General features: G+C 48.9%; 2 protein-coding genes across 2 annotated transcripts in view; both read right to left on the bottom strand.

The window, feature by feature from the left end:
• The window catches only part of Ism2 (isthmin 2), a 23,856-nt gene extending 9,363 nt beyond the window's left edge, over positions 1-14,493 (bottom strand). The window contains exons 1-2 of the mRNA XM_070017392.1: positions 14,372-14,493; positions 6,641-7,976 (exon numbers count right to left, since the gene is read on the bottom strand). Of these exons, the coding sequence (XP_069873493.1) occupies positions 6,641-7,976; positions 14,372-14,493 (1,458 nt within the window). The remainder of the gene's footprint in view (positions 1-6,640; positions 7,977-14,371) is intronic.
• Positions 13,824-19,454, bottom strand: part of Sptlc2 (serine palmitoyltransferase long chain base subunit 2) — a 102,317-nt gene continuing 96,686 nt past the window's right edge. The window contains exon 12 of the mRNA XM_070028776.1: positions 13,824-19,454. Coding sequence (XP_069884877.1) covers positions 19,335-19,454 — 120 coding nt within the window. The 3' untranslated portion in view covers positions 13,824-19,334.

Raw genomic sequence — 19,454 nt, 5'->3', positions numbered from 1 at the left:
AGGTCCTCATAAGTCAGAATGGGAAGATTTCCAGGATTGAGCCTGATCTTACAGAGGATGGGCCCGAGATCTGGCCCTTCTCCTCAACCCAGCCTGTTCCTCAGCCACTTGTCCTTTTGGGGACTGATTCCTTAGCATCTGCAACCTTAGCTACCTTCCTCCTCCTGCCCACTTATGGCCTAGTCCTCTACCTTTACCAGGCTGCTTCTGTGGCTAGCTATTAGCAAGTTCTCTTCTACTAGTCACTGGCCTTGGTGACCATATCCAGGGCTATGTCTTTAGCTGAGACAATCTGGGAAAGGCATAACTGGCCATCTCCGGCTTCTGAATCACCAGCTCAGACAGTTGGCATTGGGGGATTGACAGAGGCCTTGGCCATCTGCCCAGGTCTCTATGGCAGGTCAGAAAGAATCCCTTCCAGGGTTGCTGCTGCGAATCTCAGGGTCCTAGAGTCTGTATATTCTGCCCCATGAAGGCCTTGGCCTTGACCCTTCCTGTTGCAGTCTTGAGACAGTAGAGTTAAAAAAAAAAAAAAAAAAAAAAAAAGCTTCTGGGTGCTTGTGGTTCATGACTGTAATCCTAGCTACTCAGAAGGCTGAGATCTGAGGACTGTGGTTAGAAGCCAACCCAGACAGGAAAGTACATGAGATTTTTTTTTTTTTTGGGGGGTCTGGTCATGGGGCCTGAACTCTGGGCCTGGGCGCTGTCCCTCAGCTCTTCAGCTCAAGGCTACCACGCTACCACTTGAGCCACAGCACCATTTCCGGCTTTTTTCTTTTTGCTTATATGGTGCTGAGGAATCGAACCCAGGGCCTCAGGCATGCAAGGCAAGCACTCTACCACTGAGCCACCTTCCCAGCCCAGTACATGAGATTTTTACCTTCAATTAACCACTGGAAAACCAGAAGTAGAGCTGTGGCTCAAAGTGGTAGAATGATAGCCTTGATCAGAAAAGCTCAGGGACAAGCTGGGCGCCGGTGGCTCAGTCCTGTAATCCTAGCTACTCAGGCGGCTGAGATCTGAGGATCTTGGTTCAAAGCCAGCCCAGGAAGGAAAGTCTGTGAGACTCTTATCTCCAATAAACCACTAGAAAACTGGAAGTGGCGCTGTGGCTCAAGCGGTAGAGTACTCGCCTTGAGCTGAAGAGCTGAGGGACAGTGCCCAGGCCCAGAGTTCAAGCCCCACAACTGACAAAAAAAAATAAAAATAAAGCTCAGGGACAGTACCCAGGCCCTGAGTTCAGGCCCTATGATCACCCCCCACCCCCGCCCCCACACACACCCAAAAAAAAGCTTTTGGAGGGTCAGAGTCAGATAAGTCTGGGGCCCAGAGCAAGCTGGACTTTCAACTTGATGACTTCCTTCTTTGAAAAAGGAGGATGACAATTCCTATCTGGAAAGAATGTTGGAATTTATCAAATATGGGGACAGTGTTTACTGTGCACCAGGCACTATTCTTTTTTTTTTTTTTTTGGGTCCAGTCATGGGGTCTGAACTCTGAGCCTGGGCGCTGTCCCTCAGCTCTTCAGCTCAAGGCTAGCGCTCTACCACTTGAGCCACAGCACCACTTCCAGCTTTTTTTCTTTTTGCTTATGTGGTGCTGAGGAATCGAACCCAGGGCCTCATGCATGCAAGGCAAGCACTCTACCACTGAGCCACCTTCCCAGCCCCACCAGGCACTATTCTAAACATTCATTTCATCCTGCCAATAGCACTCGCAGGTAGGTGCTACCTGCCATTCTCATATACAATGGCAACTCAGGCACCGAGAGAGCAAGCAGTCTAGTCTCCCAGGCATGCTGGGCCCAAGGGTCTAGGCCCTTAACCATTGTGTTATATGACTACAAGCAAACCCGAGTACTGAGAGTCTGTGCACTTCCCAAACTAGCTTCTCCATCAGTTTCTGCCTCTTTCTTCTTTGACCTCCCTGCCTGCCTAGAACACCTGATCCCAAGACAGCCCTAGGCCCTGTGATTCTGCATCCCTATCTTTTGCCAAGTTAAAGCTCTTGGCCTATATCCAGAGATGGAGAGGAGTAATTAAGAAACCCCTTCTCTGACCTGCCCTGGAGGCTTGATGCACATAGGAAGGTCACTCCTGTCCATAGCCTCTGCTGCTCTGGGATCTTAGCTGTTCAAAGGTTACAACCAGGCACCCCCCACAGCTGATCTGTGCTGGTAAAGTGGTGGTTCTCACCTGGGGACACTTGATAAACATCCTGTGATAGGAGTGGCTGTTACACCAGGAAGAGATTTCTAGGAACACCTGGTGGGCAGAGGCCATGGATAGCGCCACGTGCACAGTAGAAGCCATGCATGCTGCAGATAAGAGACTTTGCTGGAGTCTGCTGCCTGGTCTGAATTCTCAGCTCTGTGAGCTTCCTCATCCGCAAAATGAGGACAGTAACAGAGGTGCCCACAACGTTCTATTCCAGCCATCCCCAGCTTCTCCTTTTCCTGCTGCTCAGTCAGCTCATAGAACAATCAAAGCCAGAAAAGGCAGGAGTCCTCCCTGGAGCACACGTGCACATACACGTGCGCGTGCATACACACATACACGCACACACACACATGCCACCCCAACCCCCAGGCTTGACTGGACTATCCTGATCCTGGTATCTGAAGGGAGCATAGGAGTGTCCTGATCCCCACAAACCCCACTGCATTGCCCTGCCCGCCTGCGAACCTGCTCAGCCCCTGCAGCTGCCCCTGGGCCTCAAGGGTCAGGAATTCATTCCTGACCAGGCCTGGGATCCCAGGAGAGGAAAAGGGGTGGGACTTCCCTCCTGACTAGCACACACTATTCTAGCCCACTCACCCCGGACCCTCAGGAAGGCCTCCAAGGCAAGCAGGGCCAGCTTCATGGAGTGCTCTGTGAGTGCCTGCCCAAGACCCCACTTGGTTGCCATCCTGAAATACACATTCTCAATCTTCAGTGGGCCCCACTCTATACAGCCAGTCCAGCTGAGCACCCCACAGGACCCAAATCCTCGTGGCTACTTTTTGTGCAGATAGGAGCATCATCTTTATGTCACAGATGAGGTGCCAAGGTTCAGGGAGGTGAAGTTGTCTGGGTCACACAGTTAGGGCTGGAGAGGGGATCTGAAGCAGCAGGTCTAATTCATGTAAGTATCTTGATAACTCTAGGCAAGAAGGGGCAGCACCTTTTGGTTTGTTGCCTGACACTCCTCTTGTGTGTGTGTGGGGGGGGGGTGCGCACGTGCCAGTACAGGAGCTTGATCTCAGGGCCTGATCACTGTTCCTTAGCTTTTACGCTCAAGCCTGGCACTCTACCATCTGAACCATAGCTCCACTTTGTTTTTTCTTTTTGGTGGTTAAAGGGAGATAAGCATCCCATGGATTTTTCCTACTTGGGCTAGCTTTGAACCTTGAGTGGGCTAGCTTTGAATCTTGATCATCAGATCTCAGCCTCTTGAGTAGCTGGGATCACAGCTATCAGCTTGTTTGCCTGCCACTCCTTGCTGCTGAATGAACAACACTAAAACAGGAGAACCCCACTAGATTTCGTATCCATTTTCCCCTCTGATCTTCTGAACAGCCTGGAAGAGGAGAAGAGGGGAACCAGCCTGAGATTTCTGAGACCCAGGGTGGTCAGAGACTCACCATGGAGCAGGCAGGCTTCCAGCCCCCATTCTTGTCCTCTTCTCTCTCCCTCAAAAAGCTCTCCTATGATTCCCTTCCCCACCCCCTCTCAGAGAGAACGAGAAGAGGGAAGCAAGGTCCTGAGAGGTGAGCAGCTGCAGGCTGAGGCTGCCCAGAAAGGCCTAGGCTTCACTTCATAATGGCTCAGGCCCTCTCTGACACTGGCTGAGACAGAAAGCCTCCACTGCAAGAAAGCCAACCTTCAGAAAGTACCTGCTCCTTGGTGTCACCCCTCAGACAGGAAAGATCTTCAAGTCCTCCCCCCCTGCCTTCCCAGGGCTACCTTGCCTTTCAGCCCTCCTTCCTCTGACCTAGTGTCTGTCTGTCTCTCTCTCTCTCTCTCTTTAATTGGAGATAAGAGTCTCACGGACTTGGGCTGGGAAGGTGGCTCAGTGGTAGAGTGCTTGCCTTGCATGCATGAGGCCCTGGGTTCGATTCCTCAGCACCACATAAGTAGAAAAGGCTGGATGTGGGGCTGTGAGCTGAAGAGCTGAGGGGCAGTGCCCAGACCTAGAGTTCAGGCCCCAAAACAACAACAACAAAAAAGTCTCACAGACTTTTCTGCCCAGGCTAGTGTTGAACCATGATCCTCAGATCTCAGCCTCCTGAGTAGCTAGGATTACAAGTGTGAATCTCTAGCACCCTACCTAGTCTTTCTCAGCTCATGCCTCAAAAAGTGTTTCTTGCTGGGTGCCGGCAAGATAAAACAAAAAAAGTGTTTGCTGGAGAAGGAGCTTCCCACCCTGTGCCATGTAGGGACCCTTGCTATGAGGTACCCCTTGCAATCTGGAAGAGCTTGCCCCTTCCAGTTCTCTCTTTCGTCTAATTTAAACCTCCACTGCCAAGACCCTCAACTCTAAGTCTTTCTTGCTCAGTGACTGGCGCCATCAAGTGACCAAATGAAGGAAAGTTGGGTCTGGACAAGGCTCTCCATGAACTAAACCTGGGGTAGTTATTAGACCTGCTGTTGGCTTCCTCGTCCCTGTGACCATAACAAGATAAGGAATAGCACACAAAATGCCTGGAGAGGTGGCTCATCCCAATGGAACCCAAGGCAGAGCTGTGCCATTCTTTTTGTTTTTGTTTTTTTTTTGGTCCAGTCAAGGGGCCTGAACTCTGTGCCTGGGCGCTGTCCCTCAGCTCTTCAGCTCAAGGCTAGCACTCTACCACTTGGCCACAGCGCCACTTCCAGCGTTTTTCTTTTTGTTTATGTGGTGCTGAGGAATCGAACCCAGGGCCTCATGCATGCAAGGTAAGTGCTCTACCACTGAGCCACCTTCCCAGCCCCCAGCTGTGCCATTCTTTATCCATCCCACAAACTACTTGGCGCCTTCCCGTGGGAGTGACAGCGCCTCCCATGGGTCCAGTAATTCCTTACCCAGCACTCCATCAGGTTGAACACATCCTTACTTCCATTTTGATGTGGGAGTAAACTGAGGCACAGTGATGGGTCTACTTAGAGTGTGGCACACCATTTGCGAAGTTAAGGCTTATTTTTAAAGACTTTAGATAAGCAGCCTGGGGGAGGTACCATAAAGTCCCCAAGGTAGCTCTCTCCCTCCCTCCTCCCTTCTTGTTTTCTTTTTTTCTTTTCATGGCACTGGGGTTTTAGAATTCAGGGTGCTTTACTGCTGACTCACACCTCTAGCCAAACCTTTTTTACACCAGTTTTTTAGATAGACTCTTACTTCCTGCCCAGGCACCTGCCTGAGCCATTACCTGCCTATTTTAGGCTTCCTGTTGTAAATAGATTGACAAGTGCCCGGTTTCTTCTGTTACGATGGGGTCTCCCCCATGAACTTTTTCTGGATCTGTGGTCCTCCTGATCTCCCACATAGCTGGCATCACAGGTACACACCACTGTGCCCAGCTATTGGTTGAGAAGGGGTCTTGAGTATATATTCTTCCCATTGAGATGAGGACACTGAGAAGTCACTAGAAGATGGTAAGGGCTGGCCCAGGCTGGCCTCGAACCTCAGTCTGCCTAACTTGAAGCCTTCCAAGTAGCTAGGGTTACAGAGCCATTAGTGTTCAGCCCCAGTCTAGTCCTTACTCTGGCTCTGGTCTCCATTTCTCTTCTCTGGGCCTTAATCCCCCCTCACCGCCCAAATCTGGAAAAGAGTGATGCCTATGTCAAATGGAGTGGCAATGGTCTGATATCTAAGGGACAGAGAACATGAAGTGTATCTGATTTTAAATTTTCATCGGAGACCCGAGGGGAGCATAGTAAGAAAAAAGCCTAAAAGGCTTCTTAAGGAGGCAGAAACACTGTCTACAATGTGACTGGTCCCCTTCTTTCCCGGTCTCTGGAGGGTCCTGGCAGGCCGGCTCTATCAGTCCAGCACTCACCCCCCATCTCATCATGACTTCCCCGCAGTGTCCTCCTCTCACAAATGTAAGAATTCTGGCTTCCCTGGGATCATCTCTGGGCACACAGGGACCCAGGGGCGCAGACCACCGCCACCTCAGGCTGGCTACCGCATTTGCCTGGGGAGGGGGGGTAACCTCAATACCTGAGCTTCAGTGACTGGAAGCAGGCAGGACTTGACAGACCATGCTTTCTCTGACCCCCTGCCTCAATTCACCCCGCCAAGAGCGACTGGAGTTAAGAGGCTGCTCCAGGGGACCAGCGGATCCTTTGGAGGTGCGGCAGCCCCAGTCCAAGCCCGCAAGGGCACAGCAGAAACGCAGCGGGGCTGCAGGTGAGGTTGGCTCAGGGCGAGGAAGGGAGCGGGGAGCCCAACCATGGTGTGGGCTCACCTTGCTCAGCACAGAAGCAAACTCCCCCCGCCCCCATATTCTGGTCCGCTACCCCTCGGCCATGAGTTCGCGGCCACGCACGGGAACTGGGGACCCCGGGTGGAGTCTCAGCGGAGCTGCCGGTCGCCGCCCGGGCGCTGGTGGGTTGGGGGCCCTCTGGCCGGCCGGCCCTCACCCTCGAGAGATATCTGGCCAAGTCCCCGCACCCTCGCCGCTCACCTCCTCCAGCCTCGCGTGGCTCCTGGACTGGGGCTCCAGACCGCGCGGCTTCCTCACGGGGAGCCCTCGGCCCGCGTCCAGCAGCGCCGCCACGAGCATCGCGCTGAGCACGAGCCGACGCATCGCGGTCCTGGCCGAGGCTGCTCCGCGGGAGCCTCCGCCTCGTTCGCTCGGGAGCCTGTTCGCGCCCCGCCTCGCCACCTCCGGGGGCGGGAGCGCGGGCTGCGGCGCGCAAGGGTCTGGCGGAGGGGGGGGGGGGTGCGCGCGGGGCGCGGGGACGCGCGGGGTCACGGGGACGCGCGCGGGGTGCCCAGGGCCGCGCGAGGACCAGGTGAGGGGTGGCCAGGGGTCACGGGAGACGTGCTCGGGAACCTGGCGAAGGGCGCACGCGGGGGCTACGGGGGAGCGCGGACCTGGCGAGGGGGCTCCTGGGGCTACGGGCGCGCGCGCGAGGGGAACCTGGCGAAGGGCGCGCGCGGGAGTCGCGGGGACGCGCGGCGGGGGCGCGCGGGGCGCCCTCCCGCGGGGCTGGGCGCTTGCTCGGCAGTGTGGGTCAGCGCGCCGCGGGGTCCCCCGCCTTCCCGGACGGGGCCCCTCGGCGCTCGCAGACGCGTCCCGGCCCGGCGGGCCGCCTCCTTTGATCTGGCCGTCTCCCCGCCTGGCCGTCCCAGCCGCTGTCGCCGTCGCGGCCCCCGAGCGAATTCCTGTCGGGGGTGGGGGGTGGGGGGGAGGGAAGCGGCCGCCCGCCGCGGCGACTCGCGGGGAGGGGAGGGGAGGGAGGGTCCGCCTCCCGACCCCGCGCTCCGCGACCTGCGGGGCCGGGGGAGGGGGGGGAGCCGGCCCTCGCGGAAGCGCCGCGAGTGCCCCGAGGTAGGTCCGCTCGGGGGAGGGCAGCGCGTCCGGTCCCGCGGGGCTTCTCGAGCCCCGCACACGCGGGAGCGCAGGCTCCGAAGTCGGGATGAAGTCCGGGGATGAGCGTGCGGCCGCGGGAGGGCGGGGGGGGGGGGCGGGGGAGGACGACGCCGACGCCAGGACACCTGCCCGGCAACGCGGAGCGAGATCCCGTCCCGGACCAGGCAGGGGGGCCGCCCTTCCCTCCGCGACACCCCGGCCCGAGGACCCGCGCGACGGCGGCCTCCCGCGGGCGAAGCCTGGTACAAAGGAGCGAGGGGCAGTGCCAGTCCGAGCGCGCCCGTGCTGGGGCCTGGAGGGCCGGCGGGCCCGCCCGTCTCCACAGCGCAGGGTGGAGAATCGCCGAGCACCCAGCCCAGTCTTGGGTCGGATCCTGGGAGTTGAGTGCTGGCAGTTTCCGATGCTCGATCTGGCTAAGAAGGTGCTGATCCACGGTAAGCGTGCAGATGGCAGCCAAAAGGTCAGCACCCGCTGTAGGGTGTGGCTGTGTGTGTGTATGTGTGTGACCTGAACTCGGGGCCTGATTGCTGTCCCTGAGCTGTTGTGTTCGAGGCTAGTGCTCTACCACTTGAGCCACAGCTCCACTTCTGTGGTTAATTGGAGGTAAGAATTTCACAGATTTTCCAACGGGGTAGGAGGCTGTGTGTGTGTGTGTGGGGGGGGGGTCGGTTGGCTTTAAAGGGCTATCATCAGATCTCAGCCTCCTGAGTAGCTAGGATTACACGTGTGAGTCAGCGCCTTCGGGCTGGTGGAGATTTTTTGTTTGTTTTGGTGTAGAAGCCTTTCACTTCCAGTCTAATTGTCTTTTCACCACACCTCAGCCCCTTCCACCACAGTAAAACCCAGACTTCTGAAGATAAAGAATCCATTCATCAGCCAGGCTAGCTACTCAGGAGATCTTAGGATAGCGTTCAAAGCCAGCCCAGGCAGGGAAAGTCCGTGAGATTCATCTCTAATCACCCACCAGAAAACCAGAAGTGCTGCTGTGGCTGAAGTGGTAGAGCGCTAGCCTAGAGCTGAAGAGCTGAGGGACAGCTCCCAGGCCCAGAGTTCAAATCTCATGACCGACAAAGAACAACAAACAAACAAACAAACAAAATCCCCCAAAACCCTGGAGCATGTGTTTCCCTCTCAATCACCCACTACTCCAAGCTTAACTTAGTCTAATGGCTGTCCATGTGCACACTCTGTTCTCACATCCCCCACCCCATGAAACTAATTACTTCTAAAAATCAGTTTACTTGAATTTGCACATCAAAATATGGCCATTTTAATTGTGCAGTTCAGTGAGATTTCGCTGCCCACCCCCCATCCTCTTTCTCTTTTTTCCTGTGCTGAGGATTGAACCTAGGGCCTCCCATATGCTAGGCAAGTGTTCTACTGTTTGAGCTACATTACCCCTAGCCATTTTGTTTTTGGGATAGGATCTCAAGACCTTTGCCCAGCTTAGCCTTGAACTCAAGACCCTCCAGCCTATATCTCCTGAGTAACTGGGATTATACAGCATATACCACCATGTACAGCATGTACCACCATGTCCTCACCAGGACCTTGTGCTTGCTAGGCAGGCACTCTAGCATTTGAGAACTGCATCCCCAACACTTTTCTTTCTTTCTTTTTCTTTCTTGGCTTTAGTTATTTTTTAGGTAGGATCTTGAGTCTAGGGAATAAGCAGAAGGGAGAGTACCACCAAACCCTGGGCCTTTTGATGGTGAACCTTGATTGCAAACTTAATTGGACTGAGAATCAACTAGGAGATTATCGGAGAAGACCTCTGGGAACATCTTTGATGATGTTTGCAGAGATCGTTAGGCCAATAAAGGCTTTAATCTAATCAATGGATTAATCCCTTGATAGATTCATGATCTGATGGCCTTCTGGGAAGGTAGTGATAGGCTGGGGTAGGGCCTAGTTGGAGGAAGGAGGTCACTGGAGGTATGTCTTGGGCATCATGTCCAGCCCTGACCACTTCCTGTTTCCTCTTTTTCATCTGCTTTCTGGCCTTCATGATGATACTCTGCTCTCTCATGCCCTCCTGCCATGATGGAGCCACATCTCTGAAATAAATAATATCCCCCTTTAAACTGCTTTCAAGTTTGCTGGTCACAGTGACACAAAAGTTACTAAACAGATTTTTTTTGGGGGGGTCTGGGCGTGGGGCCTGAACTCTGGGCCTGGGCACTGTCCCTCAGCTCTTCAGCTCAAGGCTAGCGCTCTACCACTTGAGCCACAGCGCCACTTCGTGCTTTTTTCTTTTTGCTTATGTGGTGCTGAGGAATCGAACCCAGGGCTTCATGCATGCAAGGCAAGCGCTCTACCACTGAGTCACCTTCCCAGCCCCACTAAACAGATTTTGAGTCCAGTCTTTCACTGTCCGTAGGCTGCAAGTAACCCATCGCAGAATAATTCTTGTCTGTAGCAATATAAATTGTCCCATACTATTCAAGTGACTTTACCAATGTGAAAAAGTTTTGCTTTCTTTTGCATATTCATTTGAGATACTACTTTTGTTTATTTCTGCCTTTTAGTATCTTCTTTGAGCAGATTTGAATCCCCCCTTCCCAGTGTCTTCATTAATAAGTAGAGTCTACAGCATATGTTCAATTTTTTTTTTTTTGGTAGTACTCAGGACCTTGCACTTGCTAGAAAGGCAGTTTACTGCTTTAGCTACACAGCCTCAGACCTTTTAAAAATTATCTTAGTTGTACAAAGGTGTATCAATTCAACCTATCAATTCATGAATACATCTTTGATCAATATTACCCCTGTCCTCCATTCAACCCTAACCCTTTAGCCCCCCCCCCTTTTTTTTTTGGCATGGGGCTTGAACTCAGGGTCTGAGCACTGCCTCTGAACTCTTTCACTCAAGGCTAGCTCTCTACCACTGTGAGCCACAGTGCCACTTCCAGTTTTCTGGTGGTTAATTGGAGATAAGAGTCTCACAGACTTTGGGCTGGCTTTAAACCACAATCCACAGATCTCAGCCTCCTGAGTAGCTAGGATTATAGGAGTGAACCATACTTGTCCAGTGCCCTTTAATTTTTGTATAGGGTTTTGCTTTTTGGCTTGGCCAGCTTGCACTGCAATCCTACTATTTATAACTCCTGCATAACGAGGATGACAGGCGCAAGCCAATTTGTTTTGGCTAGATGGCTTCTCATGGACATTTTGCTTGGGCTGGCCAGATACTACAATACATTCCTCTTGATTCCCAGTCTTCAAATGACTAAGATTATAGGCATGAGACACAACACTTTATGCTCAAGGCTAGCACTCCACCACTTTAAAAAAAAAAAATTTAGGGGCTGGGAAGGTGGCTCAGTGGTAGAGCGCTTGCCTTGCATGCCTGAGGCCCTGGGTTCGATTCCTCAGCACCACATAAGCAAAAAGAAAAAAGCCGGAAGTGGCGCTGTGGCTCAAGTGGTAGAGCGCTAGCCTTGAGCTGAAGAGCTGAGGGACAGCATCCAGGTCCAGAGTTCAGGCCCCGCGACCGGACCCAAAAAAAAAAATTTATTTTAAAGATGCTGTACAGAGGGGTTACAGTTACATGAATAAGGTATTGAGTATATTTCTTGTTGAACTGGTGGTTAACTGGAGATAAGAGTCTCATTGACTTTCCTGCCTGGGCTAGCTTTGAATTGTGATTCTCAGATCTCAGCCTCCCGAGTAGCTAGGATTACAGATGTGACCCATTGGCACTTGGCTTGTATTCCATTCTTATACCCTCAAAAATCATGATTTTGAACTTGTTTGAAAATGATCCTGTAACAATTCATTTGTTTAGTCAATCCCTACTTTCTCACCTTGGCTCTTAACAACAATTGATCCTTCTGTCACCATAGGTTTACCCTTTCTAAAATTTCATATCAATGGAATATTTGTGTATTTTTTCATGTAGACTTCTCTTACCTTGTCTTGAAATTCATCCATCTTCTTTTCATTGCTGTGTAATCTTCTATCATATGGACATATTTTAATTTGTTCATCCACGTATGATGTTGAATTGTGAGTTGTTTTCAATCTGTAACTGTTATGAAGAATATAGTTAAGGGGGCTGGGAAGGTGGCTCAGTGGTAGAGCGCTTGCCTTGCATGCCGGAGGCCCTGGGTTCAATTCCTCAGCACCACATAAGCAAAAAAAAATAAAAATAAAACATTCTTAAAAAGAATATAGTTAAGGAAGTTCAAGTGTAAGTCTTTACATGGACATGCCTTTCTTGTGGGTAGATGCATTTCTCTTGGGTAAGTATCAGTAGAACTGTTGTCCCCAAACTGTTTTGTTTTTGTTTTAGCTGGTTCTGGGGCTTGAACTCAGGGCCTGGCACTGTCCCTGAGCTTCTTTTACTCAAGGCTAAGCACTTTACCATTTGAATTACAGGTCTACTTCTAGCTTTTTTGGTAATTTATTGGAGATCATAGATGCATACTACCACACAGGACCTGTGATGTATGAAATGGGGGTAGAAAGGGGGGTAGGATTTTGTTTTTACTTGTTTCATTGATGGCTAATGATGGCTAATTGGCCTTTCTTTGAAGTGTTTGTACAAATCATTCCCTAATTTTATACTGGAGTTTTGAGATGTAATCACATATTTGCTTAATAAGTACTCTACCTCTGGGACTTTGATCATCTTAATATTTTTTTCCTTTGGCAGTATTGGGATTTGAACTCAGGGCCTTGTGCCTGTTAGGCAGGCACTCTACCACTGGGCTATACCTCCAGCCCTTTCTTTTCCTTATAAGTCAGGCTTTGTCATAAGAAACCATTGTCTAGTCGGGCGCTGGTTGGCTGATGCCTGTAATCCTAACTACTCAGGAGGTTGGGATCTGAGGACTGAAGTTCAAAGCTAGCCCAGGCAGTAAAGTCTGTGAGAATCTTTATCTCCAATAAACTACCCAGAAAAAGCCAGAAGAGGTACTGTGGCTCAAGTAGTAGAACACTAACTTTGAGTAAAAAGAAGTTCCAGGACACACACACACACACACACACACACACACACACACACGTGCACTCACATGCACGCGCACATGAAACCATTAATATAACACCAGATTTCCAGCACTGCTTGAAGCTGCATTGCTTGCAGTGAATTACCTTTGAATCCTTGTTGAAAATCAAGCGCCTATTTATATGGAGTTTGTTGTTGTTTTGGGGGGTTTTTGGCCAGTCCTGGGGATTGAGCTCAGGGTTCTGGGCACTGCCCTTGAGCTTCTTTGTGCTCAAGGCTAGTGCTCTACCACTTGAGCCACAACACCACTTCCAGCTTTTTGTGTTTATGTGGTACTGAGGAACCTGAATGCTGGGCTTCATGAATGCAAGGCAAGCACTCTGCCACTAAGCCACATTCCCAGCCCATATGTGGAGTGTTTTACTGACTCTCAGGACCACTCTGACGCCAAGAGCTTGTCATGGTTTCTGAAGCTTTACAGAACGTCGTCAGGAAGTGAAGTCCCAGTTTAGGTGCTCTGTATTTCCATATACATTTTCTCAACTTGCCAATGTCTACAGCGAGCATGTAAGCAGCCATCTTTCTCAGTGCAGTGAGAGACACACCTCCCTGCCTTGCAAAGCCCCAGGGGCGTCCTCACCAAGCGCCTCAGCTTACTGAGCTCTTTTCCTTGCCTGAGTCTTGCTGTCTCCACCTCCTTACACCATACAGGACACTACTCTTTGCTTGTCTTCTGTGACAGAAGCAGACACGGATATTCACATGCACTGTTTTACTGGAAAGTGTTGCTTCGCCAATTGTTTCACTGCTGTTACTGGTAATGCTCAGTGCATTCATTGGCCAGAGACAGCAGGTAAATATTTATTTTTATTTATTTATTTTGGTGCTGATACTGGGGGTTGACCCCAGGGCCTGGAGCTCTCCTTTAGCTTTTTCCTCTCCCAAAGCTGGTGCTCTACCATTTAGGCCACACCCACACTTCAAGCAGTTTGCTATTTAGTTGGAGATTAGGGTCAGGGCTGGCTTTGAATGGAGATTCTCAGATCTCAGTTGAGTAGGATTACAGGCAGGAATCACTGGTGCCTGCTAGCACTCAGTATTTGGTGACTATCTGAATATTAGGGCAAAATGATACTTGCATGAAATGATTCGTCATCTCAAGTAGGTCCCATTTAGTTCTTCAAGTGTACTCTCCACACTGATAAGACCTACCCGAGGCGGCAGTGTACAGCAGCACCATCATCCAATAGAAAAATCAACAAAGTCATTACCCAACAAAATGGTAAAACATTAGGGAGAAAGAGTGACATTTTAACACATTACTAAAATTAAAAGTTTTTATTTACACTTCCCCTTCTCTCACACCCCCAGATTTAGGCCATTACAATGGAAAGAGGGCATCATCACAGCACTCCTGGCGGATTCCAGTTTACAGTAACTTGGTCAATGGAAATATATGAACCAACAACAGAACATGGGTCAGTTCTCCCTGAGCACCGCTCCTTCTCCTTCCCTTTCCTCGTTAACTGCTTTTAGACAGAGAGGGATCATCAAGACCATGGGAATGCTGGGTGGACTGACATGGTGACTGATAGCTCTCACCAACCCCAACCGCTCAAAAATGATCCTGGGATAACAAGGTTCAGGATGAAGACAAGTCACTACCACTCCACCTTAGTTGGTGGCATGACCCAGCTAGGACTTGCCTAGGCTAAGCAACCAAGCTTTGCATAGGAAACCTGTCAACTGTGATGGAAAAGGCAGAGCGTGAGTGGAGTCTCCCCATGCATGGACGAACTCACTCAGCCACACGATGGCAATGAAGCAGACCTGTACCTGGAAGCACTTCGGGGCATGGCCCTTCTTTGTACCTTTCATTCAACCTGTCCATCATAGCCCCGACAGAACAGAGCTTCAGGTACGGCTTCACTAAGGACAGGAACTGCAGCATGAGAGTCACTGCATTCTTTATGGTCAGTTTGTTGTGATTCATCATACCAGAAAGAATAGCAGTTTAAGGCCACTTATCATGTGTCCTATATAGTAAACAAAACTTTGTCCACAGCTCCATGTCAACCCAAGCCACCCTTGGGTGGACGGTGAATGTGAAGTATCCAGCTTCACCAAAGAAGACAAGAAGAATCACTTGCAGTGGATACTGGCTCCCTTTGATTCTCCCTTAGGAAAGACTCAATCTATGGCAAAAAACTGTGTGGAAAACAGAAGACACAGGAAACAACAAAAAGATTTTGCGTAGAAGTAAAGCAAAGGGGTTTCGTATGTCTGCTGTGTGGTAGGCTTCTGACTGGGCTATCTGGCTGGACACACAGCACTGGGCTAGCAGCCAGAGCCCACATTTCATGTGGATAAAGCAGAGGAGAAGAAGGGGCAAGCTTGTCCACATGAAGGGTATTTTGATTAGCCGGCTTACTGGATTAAGATGGCAGCTGGCTCTGAACTTCTAGTTAAGTAGATAGCAGGGACCTATAAGTTCTGAGGCTGAAAAAAATCTATAGATTCTCAGTTATAACCAAAAGAAATCCTTGATTTTCATACTTCTTTCTTCACAATCTGGACCTGTGTGAAACACTCAACAGTTCTTAATCTTTCTAAGTCTAGGTAGTCAGAAAGGAAAAACTAAACTCTCTAACCATACAATTAATACAGATAGACATGAAAACCAACAACACTAGGAGTGGAAAGGCACCTTGAGATTTAAGTCATAGCAATGCAGCCCAGGCTGGCTATGAACTGAGGATCCAACTATCTCAGCCTCCTGAGTGCTGGAAATACAGGCAGACTCCACCACACCCGGCTCATAGCAATTCTTAACACCACAGAACAGTTGGCATTTAGGTTTTTCTAGGTAGTTTTGCTACAATGTTATAGATTCTTACAAAGTAAAAATTAGCTAGATTTTCTTCACTGATTTGAAAAAGAATGAAAATAGGGAAGTAGTAGAAGATATAATCATTTTTCCATTTCTCTGAGAAGAAAATCTCTCCAAGGAAGCCATTCTTCCTCTTGTTTTCCACTAGTATGTAGGAAGCAACGCATAATATACACTAGATAATTTAGCTAGATGGTATCAGTTATGAGAAACTTAGATCCTGGACCCCCTTAATTAAGAAGGGAAGCAGTAAAGTTCTCTGAAATTTCTTACTGAAATGTATGGCTGACTGCAAAAGGAGAACCAGGCTGTCTGAGACAGTTATCTCCAACAAATGCCAGTTTTCTCTGGAGCTAGACTTGAAGAAAAAAAACACCCTCCACCCCCCGCCTTGCCAAGAACTGCAAATTATAGCAAGGCCCAATGAAGAAGGAAGGGATTGCAGAGACAAGTCACTATGAGAATGGTCAACTTCTTGGTCTCTGAAAGGAGACTGGGGCAAACACAAAGACCTTAGTGTTTGTGTAACATGTCCCTGTTCATCTTCTGTGATTATATGTGACAGATAGGCAGGTGCTGGTGGCTCCCATGTGTAATCCTAGCTACACCGAAGGCTGAGATCTGAGGATCCTAGTTTGAAACCAGGCTGGGCAGAAGAGTCCAGATTTCAAAAATAACGAGCAAAAAGATGGGCCAGAGGTGTAGGTTAAGGGGTAGAGTGTCAGCTGAGCAAGCAAGACAAATAAGTGCAAGGTCTTGAGTTCAAACCCTGATTCAGAGCAGGGAGGAGGGAGGGAGTAACTTAAGGGTTCTGGAGACTTAAAGGGATTTAAAAAAAAAAAAATCAAAAGCAAAAAAAAAAAAAAAAAAAAAGGTTGTAAAAAGTGCTATGCAGTCATCCTGCTAGGTAAAAGCTTTTAAAATAAAGATGGTTGGAGAAAGTGCTCCTGATGTTTTATCTATGTCTTCTAGCTATACATTTCCTAGCTTCTGATGTGACCTGTTGAAATAGGTCTGGTAAGCCTGAAATGAGTAATAGCCATGCCAAATAAAAAAGGATGGAAGAAGCATAAGGATAGTCACACCTCTATTGGCTGACTCCAATGATCAACCTTGGAAGGAATGGTTAATTGACACCTGTTTGAATCCCTTCAGGCTAGGAGTCAGGTCATTGTATACTCTGTACTAAACAGTATTCCTATATCCTACCTTTCTCCTCACTCCCAGTGACTATACTTCTCTATGTGTGTATTTCCCCAAGAACTCAGACAGATGACGACATCTATGCTATAACTTGGACTCTAGGTTTAAATTCTAGTTCCAGGAATAGATAACTAGCCATGAATAATCTATGCACAATATCTGGTCTTCTAGAAAGTGCAGGGGTCCTGAATAGATGGTTGGAGTTTTGGCTCTTCAAAATAAATTTGAAACTTAACTATTTATCCTGAAATAACCATACCAACAATTAAAATAAGAGTTTAAAATGCCCATACTGGCAACCTAATTTGCAGTGGCTTTATACAAACCATAATAAAAAGACTAGTAGGTATACCGTAACTGCTTGGTAACTGCTTGTAGTCTGAATTTTATAAACCCTGTCCCTACACCATTAAATAGTAACTACAGTGCCAAAGCAAGCTGGCATTGTAGTAGATTGTACAGGAGGGAACTGGATGTATCGGGCAGACCAGTGATGCACTTGAGTTCACAGGACTTAGGTACCACATGCTAAGCATAGTCTCTGTATCTCTCTCTGGTTCTTTCATTTGCCTTTTCTGTTCCTTAAAAAAATGATGAGTCAGGCGTTGGTGATTCACACCTGTAATCCTAGCTACTCAGAAGGCTGAGCTCTGAGGATCATGGTTCAAAGCCAGCTGGGGCAGCAAAGTCCATAAAACTTTTTTTTTGGGGGGGGGTTCTGGTCGTGGGGCCTGAACTCTGGGCCTGGGCACTGTCCCTCAGCTCTTCAGCTCAAGGTTAGCGCTCTACCACTTGAGCCACAGCACCACTCCGGCTTTTTTCTTTTTGCTTATGTGGTGCTGAGGAATCGAATCCAGGGCCTCATGCATGCAAGACAAGCACTCTACCACTGAGCCACCTTCCCAGTCCCCCATAATACTCTTATCTCCAATTAATCACCAGAAAACTGGAAGTGGTGCTATGGCTCAAAGCACTAGATTCTAGTTTTGAGCAAAAGAGCTCAGGGACAGCATCCAGGTCCTGAGTTCAAGCCCCACAACTAACAACAACAACAAAGGAAAAGGTATGAAATCTATGACTATCTCAAGGGCTTAGAGCTTTGAGATGCTGAGAGTGACCATGGAGAACTAATATGCAGAGAATGAAAATTTTACACAAAGAGCTGTACTGCACATGCCTGCACTAATGTAGACATGATGCCCAGGAGGATCTGAATTGGGAATCTTCACCAACCAAAAGAACAATTTCTGAAGACAGACACATGTGTAAAACCACTTCCAAACAGTCCTTTCATTTTGCTCCTAGCCCTGCCCCTATAATACTTGATAGTTACTAAAAAGACAAGTTGCTCTTGGATACAATAATGCCAAAAGTTCTCTTCATTTAAGCTTTGGTGAAAAGGAAAACCAAGAATTTAAAATGGTGATCTTCAAATACGTTCTTTGGTCAAGCAATATAAAGCATTGTGAATAAGTTCCTTTACCATGAAAACAGAGTCAAAACAGAAGAGATTCCAGTTTGAGGAGGAGATAGGTGACCAGAATTTTTCACAAAGTAATGTATGTCTGTCTATATATACAAATATGTATGTACACATGTATGTATACTAGAAACATGTGGAGAACCGTGGTCCAGATGTCAGGTTACAATGGTCTTAGGACATCAAGAATAGAAGAATTAGCATTCAGAAGAGTACTGTGAGTGAGCTTCCCAAGGGCTGTTAGTAACTTTAATCCTGAAAATAGGAACATAAGTGATTTATGAGCCAACTGACAGACATTCTCCTTTGTCAGGTTAAATCTTAAAAATCTGGACCCAGCCAGAGAATGTCATTAAGAAAGAAACCCAACAATAGACATTCTCCCCAGTGCCCTGCCCCTCACCCTAGGACAGCCTGTTACCTACAGAGTGGCTTTAACCCTGAATGATAACTCTGGAAGGTGAGCTATCTGACCAGGGTAGGATTTGGGTGCTTTTAAATGCGTAAGTTTTAAGTAGGAAGCAGGAGGTATCTGGGTTGTAGTTTGGGACAAGCCTAGACTTTGCGTCTATAAAGTACGTGACAGTGAGGAAGAAATTATTTTGTGACAGAACAAAACATGAAGTAAGACCAAAGTCTTGGGAGGTCCCTGGCCCAGGAGTTACACCAGTCTTTTAACATTGCTACCCCTTTACCGCTTTTCTTAAAGGCTAACATAAGTACAGGGGGAAAAAAGTACTTTGGCTGATTACTTGACTGGTTAAGGAAGGATTCCAGGCCAGGCAGCCCTGAGCCCTGAGGCGGGTGGAGGGACAGGAAGCAGAAGGCACTTGCTCCCTAGGAAGAGGGCCAGGGCCAGCAGTGGGTCCTGACGAGCCCGCCCACGCGGTGTCTGCAGTGGGGACTGTCTGTGCACTTAGCCAAACAGGCTGGGTCAGGGTGAGTTCACAAGTAGAATGATTATAAAATAAAATCGTTTTAATGGCCAAAGTCACCTCTTTTTTTTTTTTTTAAGGTGAGAATCAGCAAAGGAAGGGTGTGAAGCAGTTGGGTTTTGTGTGTGTTTTTTTCTTTTGTTTTTTTTTTTTTTTGTTTTGTTTTACTATTTACAAAACGCCATTAGAGTGGAGGTGGCCACCTTCAGTAGTTGAGGAAATGTCCTTCATGTGAGGTGGTCGTGGAAGTGTGATCCTGGAACTGGCTCAGAAAGGCCACACACTGTCCGGGTTGGGAAAGTCCCTTCAGGGAGCACCAGAAAGGCTCAGTCTTCGGTCTCCTCATACGTAGTCTCATCAAAGGGCCGGTCTAGAAGAGGCACCAACCGATGACGGGAATACTTCAGCTGCAGCAGGTCCCCAACTTCATCTATCTCCTTTAAAGC

The sequence above is a fragment of the Dipodomys merriami genome, unplaced genomic scaffold (genome assembly GCF_024711535.1).
Source record: "Dipodomys merriami isolate MVZ:Mamm:240054 unplaced genomic scaffold, mDipMer1.0.p SCAF_1, whole genome shotgun sequence".
Classification (NCBI taxonomy): Eukaryota; Metazoa; Chordata; class Mammalia; order Rodentia; family Heteromyidae; genus Dipodomys; species Dipodomys merriami.
Note: the sequence above shows the minus strand (reverse complement) of the source record. Positions and strands in the feature narration are given on the sequence as shown.